Raw genomic sequence first — 16,221 nt, 5'->3', positions numbered from 1 at the left:
CTTCCCTGCAGGGCCAGGATCTAAAAGTACAATTTCAAGATAAGGTTGGGGTTTTTAAGATCAAGTTAAGGTCTTAAACAACAATACCTACTTTTAAGACATATTTCAAATTAGGGTTTGAACTTGGTGAAATTGATTGCATTTCAAATTTAGAGGTCATTTGGCTGACTTTGAAAGAATGATTCTCACGATAATGGCAACCACATGGATTCCTTCCACAGCGTCCCGAGGTAAGACAGACAGACGCTGGCGATCCTGTCAAGAATTCCTTGTCAAACTCCACCCAAACCACAGGAAGCCGTCACAGAAGCAACCCCACACGGTGGTCTCTGCGGCCACGCGCCGGGAATATTCCCGCGCTGGGGGGAACAATAGTTACAGGCCCGTCGCATTCCGCGCAACCTTGGGAAATAGCCAAACCAAACGCAGCTTCTCATTTTGGTCAGCAAAAGTCAAAAAAAAATAAAAGGCCAACGAGGAATTTGATGATTCAATTGTGTGGAAGAGTTCAAGTGTGACAATAAACGACTGCTTTGAACACAAACATAGCAGCAGCCAAACCCTGAGGAGACCCAAAACGGAGCCCTGCGGAACACCTGTGACAAACTGTAGGATTCCTCTATCTGTCCAAGCTTTCTTGCCAGGAGAAGTCCAAGGGGGAAAAAAAAAAGTGGAATTGGATTACAGTTTGCAAGAAGATTTTCAACATACCCTTCTCTTATTATTATTCATTGGGTCGATGCGGGCTCAGAATTGAGGATGGATGCGCTCACATTGCCTTCTCGGGAATGTAGGAAGTCTGTCATTACGCTTTGGCGACAAGTAAACTCGTAATTTTGGGGGAAGGACGGGAAGACCGCGAGCGTTGCACACTCGCTTTCTCTGTGTGTGTGTGTGTGTGTGTGTGGGGGGGGGGTGGTTACGCGCATGTGTGCCTACTTCACGGACTATGCAACAATCCGCCAGGAACTTTAAACCGTAGGCGGGTGCAACCGTCATCGTACCTCACCCGGTGCTTTACAGATAATCTAATGATTACTGTAATAAGTAATATTACAAAAGCACCGATGATAAAATTGTCAATGAGTGTGTTCCGCAATCCAAAAAATGAATGGAAGCAAAGGCGGGGGACTCCCGGTTAAAGATGGCGACGAGATCTGCTTGTCCTCAAACAGTCGAGGCCCACTAGTGGTTATTTATGTCTATGACAGTTGGCATCTCCGCTCGATCCACGTGCGTCAGTATCCCCTTTTTACCGCCTTTCATTTCCTGGAATCCCAACCCCTTGGTAAGTATCCCTCCGCTGGATTGGATTAACTAGACCCGATTTGAAGGGGAGATTGCACACAGACACTTTCGCCGACAGTTTTCCGAGCGAGTATAAACAGTAAGGCCGATTCATGACGTTTCAGAATTGATAGGTTACGAGGACGTTCATGCTTGGAGGGCTCGTTTGAACATTTTGGCGCGGTTTTTCGCCATGGAGGGATACCGGCGAGTCGCCTTCATCAAATAGCACTGCGGCTCCTCGGGCGGGCCACGCCTACTCAGTGAAGTAGTAGCCGGTTTGTAAAGACTTCCGCACCACGCGGCCTCATTCCGGGTGTCGCCAGGTTTGGATTTAAACACGGACAATTTGTTGAACGTCCACTGTTCTTCCCTTTGAACGTGCAGGGTAAGAACGCGTCTTTTTTTTTTTTTTTTAAATGACAAGACACTAGAGTAGACGATTTTATTCTGCATATACAAAACCCTTGTTAGGAACCGCCCATATTTTAAATTTGCTGCTAAATTGAGCAAAATAACACGCCAATCCCAAATAATTGTGGGGCATTTGTGTATGTTATGTGTTAGCGAGTAGATCGGCGTTAGTATGTTTTGGTTTTTAAAAGTTAATAAGAACAATTCCTACAGAAACAATCAAACTCATTGTCCGTGTGCAACCTTCGCTGGTACAGTCTACTAAAGTGTTCGAGTACAGCGTCACTTTCTACTCATTGTGCGCAATCGATGCTTGAGTAGATCGGCGTGTATTTGAACGGTGCTAACTCTCCGACCTGGGTGCAGCACGCACAGTTTGTCGTCCACATGGCCATTTGAGCCATTGCGGAACAATCCTAAGAAAGCGCATTTGTAAAATGCTGCTAAATGGCATCAAACCACGCGCTGCAAATTGAGTGTCAACCAAGTTTAGATGATGTTTTCGAGAGTCGATTAGGGGTCGTTGTGTTTGAAACGTAGTTCAAATAGAAAATCAATCACACCGGTTGCATGCTTGTACCAGGGCGTTCCAACTCCTAGTTCAAAAATCCTCATTAGAAAATGCGCACATTTCAAACAAACGGATTCCTGTCACTTCCTGATGATTGTTTCTCACCTATGTTTGTGTAATGCGTTTGAATCCCACGCTGGTTCTTTTTAACTCGGTGATGTGATGTGTGTGTGCCTGCAGCACACAGTGTGTCTTTGTTGTGCATCGCAAGCATGCTCGACATCCAAGGCGCCATGTGATTGTGACATGCCCTCCCTCCCTCCCTCCCTCCCTCCACGCCCTGCAGACAAGCGGAGTCAATGGCTGCAAATGTCGTGTCTGCTTTGTGCGGCGGCGTTTGCGCACTTAAGTGTGAAATTGCTGACATGCTGGCAAATTGAACGAGTGGCCACACAGTATAGATAACGTGCACATGAAACCATCATTTGTGGTCATGCTAAATTGTGGCTGCACAACTCTCTTCACTAGTTCTCCGTGAAACAGTTCTTTTATGTATAAAAGGAAGAAGGAAAAAAAAAGGCTTCAAACTGTTTGTTTGCCAAAAGTTGAAAGTGTGTCATGTCTGGAGGATGGCAGTGGAGGTTTGGGAATAACTGTGTTTTGATAACTCTCCCTGCAGGAGACCATGTATATTTTGGAAAGAAATATGGAGTGCCTGCCGCAAGCCTTCTCCTACTTGGATGATGAGTTCTGCCAAAGTTTGAAGGATCTCCAGTCGCCTCCCGTGAAGGCCGGCTTCTCCAAGGGCGATCAGCTGAGCTTTGTGTCCGACATGCTCCTGGAGAATCACGACATGCAGCTCAACTGGAACTGTGGCTTCTTTCACTCTGACGACGACGACGATGGCGGCGGCGGCGGCGGGGGGCGAGGGCGGTCCCCCGCGGTGGCGGAGGAGAGCGGCGAGGACAGCCTCTGGCCATGCCTGGCTTCCGACAAAAGCCTGGAGGAGATGTTGTCAGACATGGACGTCAGCATCTTCGAAGGGCTCGTCGGCTCCACGCTGGACTGCCAGAACCTGTTGGGGAGCCAGGAGACCGGCTGGGAGACGGGCGAGGTCACGTCCGATTCTTGCTCCACCGGAGGAGACGTGTCCACGTACTCGTCCAGCGACTCAGGTGAGAGCAAATGTTTGCGGCATCCAAGCTTTTTAAGGGCAGTTGTCTGAGCTCAATAAGTGTGCGCTCCATCCTTGAGCTCCTAATGAGTCATTTCAGAGCCGAGCCCTGCGGCAATGCTAACTATGAACCACACAGGATGTGGTGACCTTGTTTGTTCAGTGGCCGGTTGTTTCACTGATCATGTTTGTTTTAAAACATGAACCCAAAATGACTTGATTAAATAAGATTAACTATATAAAAGGTATTTCTTAGAGAACATTTTCAATAGATACATTGGTTTTAAAAAAAAATGTAAACATTTCTGAAAAATAAATTCAAACTATAGTTTTACATTTTCATGTTATTTTAGGTTTCACAACAGTTTTAGATTAAGATATTAAATGTAGAACATTTGACAGTCATTTAAAAAGTACGTATGAATTATCGTAATATAATTTTAACTTTAAGTTTCCTGTTATTATAATGCCAAACGCTTGTCCAAAATGTCGTTTGAGGTAGCCGTGTCACTTTGAATAACGCAGATAAATTGTTGGCGTGTTGAGCATGATGGAAGTCTTACCTTTCTTTTTTTTTTTCTGTCAGAGGAGGAGATCGACGTGGTGACTGTGGGGCGCAGCCCGTCCAGACAGCGGCACGACGAGGACGAGCAGCGTGGTGCTCTCCAGCGCCAACTCCACTTTGACATCCAGCTGCAGCACAACTACGCTGCGCTTCCTCCCATGTCTCCTCCGCCGGCCTCCTCATCCAACAAGCACTCCCGCCGCCGCCATCATCACCACCACCACTCGTCGTCACGGCATTTGGCGGAAACTGAGAACGAGGAGGAGGAGGAGCGGCGTCGGACTCACAACGTGATGGAGCGGCAGCGGCGCAACGAGCTCAAGAACTGCTTTGTGCGCCTACGCGACAACGTCCCCGAGTTGTCTCGCAACGACAAGGCCTCCAAGGCGGTGATCTTGAAGAAGGCCCGGGACTGCATCCACAGCCTCGAGGAGCACGAGCGCCGGCTACGCGCCAAGCGGGAGCGACTGGGCGCCAAACAGCAGCAGCTGAAAGCACGGCTGCGGCAACTCAGACGGCCGGTCCGCTGGTGAAAAGGGAAGAGACTTTTTGGACTTTGCTGTGAGCGACCAGAGCGAGTTGTTGACTTTCTTGTCATTCAGGGTCTCAAAACGTTGCCGGAGCTAGAACACGTATAGCTCGCCAGATTTCCCACATTCAAGCTGCCAACATTCTGCCATATGAAGAGACTGTGTTTGGTCAAATTTTGTCGACCGTACTTCTGCAAGTTTGAATGTTTCTCATCCTGCCCGAAGGGAGAGAGAAGGCTTTCTGTTCCTGCAATGGGTTTCTGATCCCCTGATATGGTTCTAAGCCAGAGACTCTTTCTAAACCTGTTTCCCGTCCCTATGAGAGTAGGCTCATCGTCAATCAAGTTCAAAGTCACGTTTCAGACGATGACTTTGGGGGGTGGGGGGGGGGTGTATGAATAATGGTAAAGAAAGGCGAAGGCTCCATCAGAAAAAAAATGCCAAATGCCAACTTGTTGGAAAGTAGGGTAGCATCTATTCAGGATGTCTTGTAGCCATAGCAACCAGCGATCCCTCCACACTGTCAGGTTTAATCATTTCAGAAAGTTCTTTATCATTGTTTCCAAGTGTGCTTAAAGTGCAAAGTTAGCCATAATTGATCTGATTAACACTGTGATGTTCACCAAGATATGCTGTCCCGTTGAATGGATCGTTTGTTACCAAAGCAAACGTGGGGTGTCAAATATCACAGGAGCACCGACCTCTCTCCCCTTTTTGAAAGTAGCCATATTATACAATCTTCCACAAGCTTTGAAGCAGTTCCTTCATTCACTCACTGCCATTGATGACTACACAAGTCAAAGACTAATTTCAAGTGGATGAGTGAATGAAAAGTCATGCAGAGAGCACCTTTAGTTCCCATTTTGATTGTGCCCAGTCTCCATTATATGACTCAAATAAATGTTATATGAGATCATTAGTAGTCATTTGTTGTTGTTTTTTTTCCTTCTGGACTACAAATAAACTTGACAGCAACCTTCGATGCCTTAAAATAAAGTGCCTTGTCAGCCAAGATGTCCTAAATACTACTCTCATTCAGTTACAAGGGATGCTGTATTGATTGCGGAAATGAAGCAGTTCCTTCTATCCTCATTCCTTTTCACACATCCTTCTCTTCCTTCCACTTCTCTGGCCTACTTTTCTTTGTGCTCTTTCCTTTTATAGATCCTTGAGGGCCAAAGAGGAAGTTTATAGATCTGGTGAGGGAGGACATGCATGTGGACAGGAAGATACAAGAAGACAGGGTGATGTGGAAACTATTGATCTGCAAACGGGAGCAGCCAAAAAAGAAAGGGAAAAATGCATTTGACTCTGAAATGATCAAGATCGTCATACAGCTTCTGCCGACCTTGCAGATGATCTGATCATTTGAATCGCGTGACAGGACACCGAACCCCCGGGCCGGGATTGTTAGGAGTATCTTACTTTAAGCCGAACCTGCTTCTGTTCTAAAGAAGCCCAAAATGCTGGTGACACTTGGTGTAAACAATTTGATTGGTTTCCTGACCACTCACGAGGGGGGCATCACACATAAAGCCTAGCAAACACAATTGACCGATAGCGTAATCACATTTCCAGGACGAAAGTATCCCGTGAGGAATCTGCTGGCGTCATACTGACGGGAAGTTACTCAACCGCTTGAGCTACTTGGAACAGGAAGCGGGAAGGACACCACCACCTTGTGGTAGCATTTTGCACTGCATTACAAAAACGTTGGGGATTAGGCATGTATTTTACCTTTAGATAGAAATTTGGATAAAAGCATTCCATTTGCATGCCTTTGTGACCTTCGTGTTACATGTTTGTGCTGAAGAGACAAATTTGATCGAACAGCATATGCTCGCTCTCCAGGCGTTCAATGAGATCAACTCCAACTCTCCCCCAATCCTAACCAGGTTACAGAAAAAGGATCAGTTTGCTTGTGTCTTCCACATTTATTGTTTGTCATTTAAAAAACGTTTTGAGGACAACCAAAATATAAATACCCTCACACATTCACTCAACAGCACAGACCGTACCCCCACCGACTGCATTGTTCACACTGGAGAAGTTCTCAGAGGTCTTCATTACCTGAACTCACCACCTAATAGTACGTAGGAACCTCCGTACAAACGGCATAGGACTGCCTCGGCTTTACTAAAATGGAGACAAAACTTGGGCAGCGACGACTCTAAATAAAAAGCGAGGTACCTTTTTGCCCGGATTACTGATCAACATCATTTACTTACTTGCCTGATTATTCACGTATGATTCAAACTTTCCCTTTCACGCTTGTTGTGATACTGTGTGGCCATTTGAAGGAAATCGAATCGTGTGCAATTGACTTTGTGATCTCGAGCCACACACGCTCACATGTTGGGATAACAAAGTAAATGTTGACGTGACCATTTGAACGTCATGGGGAAACTGACTTTGCGTGAAGCAAAAACGGCAATGGAGGACAAAAAGACAAATCAACCCCTCATAGGATGCAAACAAAAAGACAGGGGTCAAAGGACAAAACTTACAACCTAGCCACAAGATAGGAAGCCAAAACGAGACAAAAAAAAAAAAAAAGACCTGGTCCAAGAAGGCGAGGGCGATCTACATATAGAATGCAAACAAGGCACAGAGGAAAAAGATGCCGACAATTATAAAAGAAGGAAAAAAAAAAAAAAAGATTGAAAAATAAGGTGCCGAAACAAAAGACGAGAACAAGGCAAGAAACTCAATGAAGCGACCCAATCCAGTGGACACAAAGAAGAGGAAGGATCCAATTCAAAGACAGACACAAAGCAAGATGAACATAACCTTTGAGTTGGGGGTAGGGACCAAGATGAAAAGACATCAAGGAGCGGAACCGTAGGCCATGCTGTTGTTTCCATGACGGCGCACCCTCCTTGCTCATCTGACTGACACTTTGGACTGTTCCAGTGATGTTGAGCCAGCAGGGGGAGGCCTAGCGCTTGTCGAAAACCCGGCTGATGTTCCAACGTCCTTCCCTGCCTCTCCATTCGTCTTTCCGTCTGTCTGACAAGACGACGCAAAGACGCTCGGTCCTCTGCCTGCCTCTGGACCCCCGTGCGTCATGTTCGGGGGGGGGGGGCCACAGGGAGACTGGCGGGAGGCGCTGTGGTTAGGAGGCCTTCCCCAGTTCTATCTTCTTCTGAATGACACGCGCCGAGTGGTAGATGAGAGAGTCAATGAGGCCGGCAACTGCGGTGGAGTAAAAAAAAAAACAGACCGCTGACAATTCATCCCCGACACCAAGCGGAGGTGTCGGACGTTGAGACGAACCTGTGAAGACACCCCCGATGATGGCGCACACTCCGGTCAGGAAGTGAGTGAAAGATCTGAAGGACAATGACGACAAAGAATGCATTACTTGGTCGAAATCACGAAAAAGACAATTTGTTGTTGTTTGCAGGAGGCGTATGTGGACACCTACCTGTGTTTCTCTGTGAATTTCACCATCATGGGTGAGAGCTCATATAAAACAAAGACCCCGGGTAGGCCCTGGTCACCCACCAAGCCGTTGGCCACCTTTTCGTGCCTGGTGACCGAAAACTGGTTGGTTTTTACAACCTGCCGATAAGACAAATAGCGCACGTCTTCGTTTTGGCTCAAAAATGTTGGCGTAATGAAACACTTACCTCTCCGTCAGTTTTCAGGTAAATGGTGGGGACGATTTTGACAAAATACTGGTACATCATTGAGGCTGTGGGACAAGAAACACAGGAAAACCATAAGGGTAACGCATTTATATTCACCTTAATTGAGTCTCCGTTACAGTGATTCTCTAGATAGGAATAGGGGAGGCAATTCGAGCGTGAAGGTTGCACCACTGCAAAGCGCCACTAAGCGACGCTGTCTGCATTCCTTTCACGTTTTTGTATCCTGCGAGGTCACTTCCTGTCTTCTCCTTCCTACATCCTGATATGGAGGAGCTCTGACAGATAGGCGTTTAAACGTTGCTGCGCTCAAGTACGTCTGAAATCTTCAACCGAGGAGCGACTGAACAAGCTACCGTTAGTAACATTTATTCGAGGTAAAGAACATTTGATTTTTTAGCTCTTAAAAACGCATTATTCTCTCAAGGCCACGATACGTTAGCCCACTAATGCTATTGAGTTAGCACGCAAATGGTATTGCTGAACATTGGCATGCAAGCAGGGTCAAGTCCACTTGTTTTTTGTTTGTTTTTTTTCTGGCAAGGAACAAAGTACCGTACAATCGACTGTGTTGTATCGGCTGCAAAAATCACATCTTTTTTTTTTAAAGTGATCTATTTGGTATCTTGTTGGTCCAGATGCCCGTGGCTGTCGCACCCTACGGTCAGGGCCAGGCCCAGCCCAGCTGTTTCGACCGGGTCAAGATGGGCTTCATGATGGGCTTCGCTGTGGGCATGGCTGCCGGGGCCATGTTCGGTACTTTCTCCTGTCTCAGGTATACATTTTAATCTTCTGGTTAGAATAATTATTTTTATGTTCAATCTTGATGTACAGCACTTTGTTTCATTATGTGCTCTTTAAATCTGTTTAAGAATATGTATTTTCCCCAATGTTCTTACTTGACACCAATCCCAATTTGAACTTTTTCTACAATGGCCAAAGACATCTCTGTCCTTTCTCAGCAATGTATTGTTGTAAGTCTTGAAATCACCACCCATCTAGCCATGATCTGAAACGCTTATCCCGACCCTTGCCGATAAACTGACTATTAACTCCTCCGCAGAATTGGTATGCGAGGCCGGGAGTTGATGGGAGGAGTGGGCAAGACCATGATGCAGAGCGGGGGCACATTCGGCACCTTCATGGCTATCGGGATGGGCATCCGCTGCTGAGGACGACAACTCGGCTTTGCCGTGCAATCCAACAACACTTGTGGGACTTTTGCAACGGCGGCTGCATTTCGGTCCGCTCGACCTCGTCATCGCTTCCATTAAAAACAAACTAAACATGGCAGAGTGCTTTGTAGAGTTTTTGCCCTCTCGCCGAACTGACCTTGTGGCGCCGTAACCTCCGTGCTATCCAGCGGGTTCACGATCCCGGGATAATCTTTCCCGAACGACAGGTGTTTGATCCAATGGGTCATGTTGATCTAAAGCACAGGTTATCCATATTTAGCAACAAATTCAAATAGTTCATAAAGGGTACAATGCTTTCTGCTGCATGTTTGCAAACCTGAAAATCATCCGCTGTTTTGTGCTCATTCCCAAGCTATAAATATTGCTTTGACATCTTAATGTCAAGGAGCTTCCTTTAAACCAGCAGATCTTATTTTTATAACACAAAGTAGCACTTAAATACTTAACTCTTAAAGTACCTTCCTTGCATCATACGAGACTTAAGTTCATTGAAATGTTACATTCTGCGTTCAGTCAGACAGTAAGTTACTTACGTTGTCCAAGCCGAAACTCTGCAGGTCATGAACTGGGGAAAGAAAAGAAAAAATATCGTATATCAAAATGAATGACTTGGGACCCTGTTTTGAAGAGCTCAACCAGTGGACAACTTGGAATCTGTGTGATGACTTAGCAGTGAGGTGCACATGCGGTGGGGATGCAAGCTTCTCTTTTCTTGCAGTGGCCCAGCAAGAGGAAAAATGGTTGGAGAGGCCACTAACTAGCATCATAAGATCTCACAGACATTTGCCATTGCAAAATCTCCAACTTCACAAAGAAGTGAATTTGTACTGCTGTTGCTCTCGTGCGCTTTCATTAGTCTTACATTTTTTAACTTGGTCCAAAAGCACCTCGACAGCAACTCTCAATTTAAATGCATTCTAAAGCATTTCAGTTCAGCGTTCACATGCAATTTCTACAAAGAATCCATTTTATAGTTTTCATGAAAAATGTCCAAATTTAAATATTTATAAATTCAACAGAAAATGTCTGGCTAACATTTCAACAAAATAAGATTTGAAAGGGGGGTGTCTGAATACTTTTGGGTTGATGAGTAGTCATTTTAGTTATTTCATAGACACTGCACTAATAAAGGCTACAATTTAAATGGTTTCACTGAGCATCAAACTTTCAAAGGAAGAAAGTAGACATGGTCTGTAGCAGCAGCACTTGAAAATAAACAGTCATCTTGCAATAGAATTAAAAAAAAAGAAGAGTCTGCAAGGAAAAGATGGACTTACTTTCCACAGAGTGCACTGCAGGAAGAAGAGAGAAGAAACACCACATAATGACTTTTGGGCAGATAACACAGCGCAAGTCATGTTTGCGCTCGCTGGGGCTGCACCGCATTCAACGCATGTGTCAACAATCAAAGTGTGCTCAAAAAAAGCATCACGTTTCTGCCACAATGAGGAATTCATTCCGCTTTGTAATGTGATCGATCGTGCAGCACCAGAGAGAAAAAAATTGAGGGGCTACATGAAGGCTGATGTGCTTCCCGTCTCATCTCCGCTGCAGAGCACCAAAAATGTGTTGGCGTGAAAGCAGGAAAGTACAGAAAGAAAACAAAGAAGGCACTATTTATTTCATTGACTCACAGCACTTGAAGAGTCAGAATAAAAGGCTGACTTTTGTTGTCTTTGAATTCAAATTGAGTGGCACCTGCTAGCCTTCACGGTGTTTTTAGTTTTCCTACTTTCTCGCACTAATGGGATGAAATGGTGATGAGGTGGAGGGCCAAACACTTTGGAGGTTCTTGATTGCTTTCAGTTTGGAGGCCGCCATTGCACCAGTGCTTCCTCTCACGTTTTAATAAGAAGCATTTTTGCTTCATTCAAGTCTAACATGTCCAAAGGTGCGAATGGTCTCTTGTCTGTGCCCCCCGGGTATGACGGGAGGAGTGAAGGTGGCCTTACTTGGAGAGAGAATGCATACAATCCAAAGTTACTGAACAGCAAATTCCTGCCAAATTGCTAAAGAATGGCTCCATTTATTTTTTTTGTCAGCGATGTCGAGTGAAGAATGGTGGAAGATAAAAGTGACCCCTGTTGCCATTCTTACAATCTGGCCTCATTCAGAGTTCAGAAAGCTTCGTGAATTGATGAGCAGAGAAGGCTGACGGCTGTCCTTACCGTGCACGTGCGACTGCTGGAAACTTTTTCCTGGAGCAAAGTGGAAGTTTCCCGCTACCTGAAAGTCAAAGTTGAAACATGTGCGCTAAGCCTCGTCAACAACGAAAAAGAATTTGTCAACACGCTGAAAGCCGAGCACGCTTGCTTTTTCTTCAGGTTCTACTTCCATCGTGCATACGCACCGAAGGAAGTTGAAATTGCGCCTGTATCGGTGTTGTTACCTTGTTGACTTCCAGAACGCCGTACACTTGGCAGCCTTCATTCTTCTGCTCTTGCATCTTCTGTGTGAAGCCTTCTCGCTTGCACTGCTCAATGGTGTCGGCATTCTTGAAGGCCCAACCTCGGCGCCGGTACGCCTCACGCACGTCGTCGCAGTTATTGCAGCATCTGGGCGCAAAACACCATTTGTTTGTTTTTTTTCCACAGGAATGGTGCCGAAAGATCCCAAAATGAAACAAAACCCTCCTTACTTGAGTTCCTCCGTCTCGGCGCCGTAGCAGCTCTCGCACCGATCCGGGTCTAGCGTGCCGGGGTCAAACGCTTGGCCGTTGTCAGCTTTTCCGAGTTCTATACGGAAATCCGAGCCGATGTCAACGGTTTGTCTGGTGAAAAACGGGTTCAGTACATGGCGGAGAGCATCTTACCATGTTTTTCCGCCTCCTTCGTGACAGCTTGGAGGTCTCTGTCCAGCCGCTGCTTGAAGAGGTTGTGCTCCACGTCCAGCTGCTGCTCACCGGCCACGTCCATGGCGTCGATGCTGAGATCTGATGGGTGGGGTGGGGGACATTGCGGACATATGAATCTGCTCACAGAAATCTTGCTTAAGTGTATTTGAGCCTTAAGCAGCAGTATGTGAAAGAGTGTATTTGTATTTGAGCCTTTGGGCGAAATTTCAGTATGAATAAAAAAAGCCACAAATGAAGCGGAGTTTCCGAGGCATTACTCACAGGCGCAGGGCATGTGAGGGAAGACCACATCAAGGTTGATCTTTAACTTGTCTCCTCGGGACGTGTCCACATACAGTTCGGGATGCACCTGCGGGCCAACATAAGAGGACAGATGTACCTAATGACGTGGGCCCCTGAGTGATTTCTAGCCCATTCATTTTCTACAGCCATTCGGGTTAGGCTTAGCTAGAGCCTCTGTGGGATACGACTCACTTGCTGCCAACCAATGCCAGTTTGAATCATGAAATTGAATTGTATTTCAATTGCCATTCATTCAATGGGGTGTGTGGTCAACTTCAGAGATCAAATCAGAATCAACTTCAAGTCTCTGTATTTTAAGTGACTAACAACATTTAGGTAACACCATTTAAGTGACAAGAACATGATGTTCGATGTATTTCTGCCATGTAATTTTGGCCAATTTTGATCCCGTAGAACCGGTCCTGCAAAGCAATCCTGAACATGGTCAACTAAGACAGCCAGCTTGAGCAGCACTACTACCACTCTTACTAAGTCAATAGTACCTCTAAGGTGTTAATATTTATGAATTATCCTGCACGAGAAACGTACACTCACCTCTTTAGTGAGATAATACTGCAGCTCAGAAATGAAGAGGATTAACATGATAATGCCACTGATGATTGTCACTGTGGAGAGAGACAGAATTTGATTAGTGAAACCCTACTTCGGAATTAAAAGCTTTGATACTTATACGACTGCAGTGCCTTTCATTCTGCCATTTCAGTACTCCTCAAAAGAGACCGCTTTAACGCCTTTTCGGCAATTCGATATCGTTTATGCAGAGCAGAATGTCGAGTCCTAAATAGGGGGATAGACCCCAGAACTACGGCGTGGTACTTTTCACACAGAATAAACAGAACGACATGAGAAAGCCTTGTGGGGAAATGTAGACTTTGATATTCAGCAGCCCCTTTCACACCACTGTTTTGGTACCTTTCACACAAAGTTAGCACAATCCATCAATTTGTGACTCCCGCCGTATATGCATTTAAACGCACAGGTTGACGTTGAAAACAATTACTCATAACAAGTTTGACTTGGAGGTTAAACGCAACCGGCTAGCCTTGTTGTTAGCCGAACCAGCTAGCGCAGCAAATGACTGTTTCGCTCTCTGACAAAATTGAAGCTTCTCACCGGCCGCGCCGCCCCACGTCTTCACCCGAAAATCCTCCAGAGTCTTGGGATAGGCGTCAAACTGTTTGAGTTTGTTAAGTGTGTCCATTTTCCGTATCGGAAACCACAAAGCATTGACACCGACACAATCGCTGCACTCCGATCACACATATCAGTCCGAGGGCTTCCACTTCCGGGAAAATGGACCAATTAGAGAAGGACGCGTTAACCGCTACCCCGCCCCCTCGAATTTTGGTTGCAGACTGAAAAGAATTGAATTGAAAAACAATTGTTTCAAAATATAGACTATACTAGAGCAGACTATAAATAAATTAAAGAAAATACAAGCAAAGAAAATTGAAAGAAACCGTGATTTCAAAATAACTATCAAATGAAAAATGACCAAAATTCTGCTTTATTTAGCTCAGAAAGCAGAGATACAATCACGTATGCGCGCAGTCACGCGCACACGCACGCACGCACACACGCGCGTGCACACGCACACACTGATCCCAGTGTAGATCAATACGTATACAGTATTCCAAAATGACCAGTTGTAAAACTGTTTAATCATGCTGATCACACAACAGTTAGAAAAGATGACAGGTATGTATTATTACTAATTGCGAGTTAAATGGGGTTTTGTATATGGATGGATTCATGGAGAAATGTCATTCCTCAACTTCAACCTCGAGATCATCTCTCCTCAGCTCATCAATGACTTTCATCCCGAGATGAGCAACGGCCGATTGAACCATTCTTAGTCGGCTTTCTCTGAGGGATCGTCTTAATTTGGCCCGTCGGTTCTGAAACCATATCTATAGTGTAGAAAGGGGAAAAAAAGTTGTTGTTTTTCTTGCATATTCTGTGTGTGTGTGTGTGTGTGTGTGTGTGTGTGTGTGTGTGTGTGTGTGTGTGTGTGTGTGTGCGTGTTCCAAACCTGTATGCGGTCCTCATCCAAATCCAAGCTTCTGGCCAAATGTTCCCTCAGGTGGATGCCCGGATAAAAGTTTACCTGAAACACCGCTTCCATAACATTCACCTAGCCCACACACACATACAAACACGGTCAAGACAATCCATAATTTATACGGCCAGGCTGCTTACGGGTTCCTTGATTACTTGGCTGCTGGTGTAGGCAGTCCGAGGTCGGCGTCCGACGTACCAGCTGGACGTCAAACTCTGAATGCTCAAGCAGGGAGGATGGTGACCATGTTCTTGATGGTGAGCTTTGTTCTCCTCGTCTGACTCCGCCTCTGCGTGAAAACAGGAAAACCATGTGCTCATGCATTTGTTGATGATTAAAATACAATGCATCGGCACAATCTGAAACTGCACTGACTCTCATAAATTAATGAGAATTACACAAGAAGCTCCCAGGCCTTGTTTACACATACATTGTATATATTTTCAGATTAGTTGGACAGATTCGAATAAAGGAGATTTGACTGGACAAAAAAAAAGAAAAAACAGACACACCCATACCGGAAGCAGTGTAACCAAGAGAAATGACACCAAATGAACAGTTCATGTGAATAAATTCGCAATATTTCTCAATTCTGACCATTGTCACTGCCGGAGAAGTCTCCTCAACAGATTGCTGGGTTGCTGAGTAAATAACAGACTTTGATGCATTCTGTGTGAAATATACAGTTGCAGGTTTCTTGGATATCTGTGTAAAACTGGCTTCACCCACCTGCTGTCTGGTCCCAAGGTCTGTGGAGTTTCATGCCTCTTCCTGCTCGTTTGCCCACTAAACCTAAAATGCGCTCGATAGAAAACTTTGCAACGATAAGAGTCGATTTTTACTGACCGGTAACGCTATAAGATCAATGCTATTTTGCCTTCATTGTACATGTTTTCAAAAATATGCAATGCTCTCCAAATGTAAAGCTCTTGGCAACTTGAGGATGTGTGAGGAACGTGTGAAGAAGCTCTGATGACATGCCTCACTCTTAAATGGAAGGGGAAGGATTTATTGAGACTGGCTGATGACCAATAACAATGAAGACGTTTGTTTCCATGTGAATAAGATTCCCTGAGGTTTCGGCTAATCCGGCGAATGCGTGTGTGAAGGACAACGCATTTACATTCTAAGTAGGTTTAGCTCAACAAACTATTAGAGCTACTACACGGGGTCAGGGGGCATGCCAATCTGCATTTGTTCCGTTTTACGTGCAATGACAAGTACAGACGTTGTGCTGGAGAGGTCACTTTCACACTATTTGTGTCATTAAAACAGTGTTTTCTGTCTTTCACTAGCGGTGACCTAAGCTAACGTAGCAGTCTATGTTGCTGAGTACTCCCTCTTTTCAAACACACACAAACATGCAGCACACTCGACAGATTCAAGTCCAAGTTGCTCAATATTGCCTCAGTCCGAAAATCCCATTTAATCCCAATTGAAATGAACAAAAAATAGGAGGTACAATTTACAAAACAAAGTAGTCAGAAAAAAAAATATATATATATATATATAAACTTGCTTTTTGTTTTTAAAGACAAAGTAAAGCAATACCTTTTTTTTCCCAAACGTTATTGGAAAGTAACGTTATTTATTAACAATAACAGTTAACGGAAGCAACACGCCGGCGCAATTCAAATCAGCAAACGAGTTCAGCGTTAATGACGGCCAATACGAGTGA

At 45.1% G+C, this 16,221-nt stretch overlaps 4 protein-coding genes across 5 annotated transcripts; 2 read left to right on the top strand and 2 right to left on the bottom strand.

Annotated features, from left to right (window-relative positions):
* The first annotated feature begins 1,334 nt into the window (after positions 1–1,334).
* Positions 1,335–5,481, top strand: LOC147049566 (uncharacterized). The gene is made up of 3 exons (XM_085923805.1): positions 1,335–1,675; positions 2,892–3,387; positions 3,973–5,481. Exons 2-3 carry the CDS (start codon positions 2,898–2,900, stop codon positions 4,482–4,484), a joined length of 1,002 nt encoding a protein of 333 aa, XP_085779931.1. The 5' UTR covers positions 1,335–1,675; positions 2,892–2,897; the 3' UTR covers positions 4,485–5,481.
* ergic3 (ERGIC and golgi 3) lies at positions 4,256–13,772 on the bottom strand. 2 transcript variants are annotated; one of them, XM_085923803.1, is made up of 14 exons: positions 13,598–13,772; positions 13,019–13,089; positions 12,443–12,530; positions 12,140–12,259; positions 11,966–12,062; positions 11,717–11,882; positions 11,496–11,553; positions 10,605–10,619; positions 9,861–9,892; positions 9,464–9,560; positions 8,114–8,178; positions 7,909–8,045; positions 7,758–7,813; positions 4,256–7,676 (listed from the first exon to the last, which is right to left on the bottom strand). In XM_085923803.1, exons 1-14 carry the CDS (start codon positions 13,683–13,685, stop codon positions 7,597–7,599), a joined length of 1,170 nt encoding a protein of 389 aa, XP_085779929.1. In that variant the 5' UTR covers positions 13,686–13,772; the 3' UTR covers positions 4,256–7,596. The 2 variants fall into 2 exon arrangements, with proteins under 2 accessions (XP_085779929.1, XP_085779930.1); XM_085923804.1 differs by lacking the exon at positions 10,605–10,619 and having other exon boundaries at positions 4,258–7,676.
* On the top strand, positions 8,346–9,421 carry romo1 (reactive oxygen species modulator 1). Its single transcript, XM_085923806.1, has 3 exons — positions 8,346–8,508; positions 8,770–8,906; positions 9,195–9,421. Exons 2-3 carry the CDS (start codon positions 8,770–8,772, stop codon positions 9,301–9,303), a joined length of 246 nt encoding a protein of 81 aa, XP_085779932.1. The 5' UTR covers positions 8,346–8,508; the 3' UTR covers positions 9,304–9,421.
* Positions 13,773–14,247: 475 nt separating the features above from the next.
* Positions 14,248–15,306, bottom strand: hesx1 (HESX homeobox 1). Its single transcript, XM_085924993.1, has 4 exons — positions 15,273–15,306; positions 14,699–14,832; positions 14,517–14,618; positions 14,248–14,394 (listed from the first exon to the last, which is right to left on the bottom strand). The coding sequence occupies exons 1-4, from the start codon at positions 15,304–15,306 to the stop codon at positions 14,248–14,250; spliced, it is 417 nt and encodes a 138-aa protein (XP_085781119.1).
* Between the last annotated feature and the right edge of the window lie 915 nt (positions 15,307–16,221).

This window comes from Syngnathus leptorhynchus, chromosome 11 (assembly GCF_054491065.1).
Source record: "Syngnathus leptorhynchus isolate UIUO chromosome 11, UIUO_Slep, whole genome shotgun sequence".
NCBI classification, from domain to species: Eukaryota; Metazoa; Chordata; class Actinopteri; order Syngnathiformes; family Syngnathidae; genus Syngnathus; species Syngnathus leptorhynchus.
Note: the sequence above shows the minus strand (reverse complement) of the source record. Positions and strands in the feature narration are given on the sequence as shown.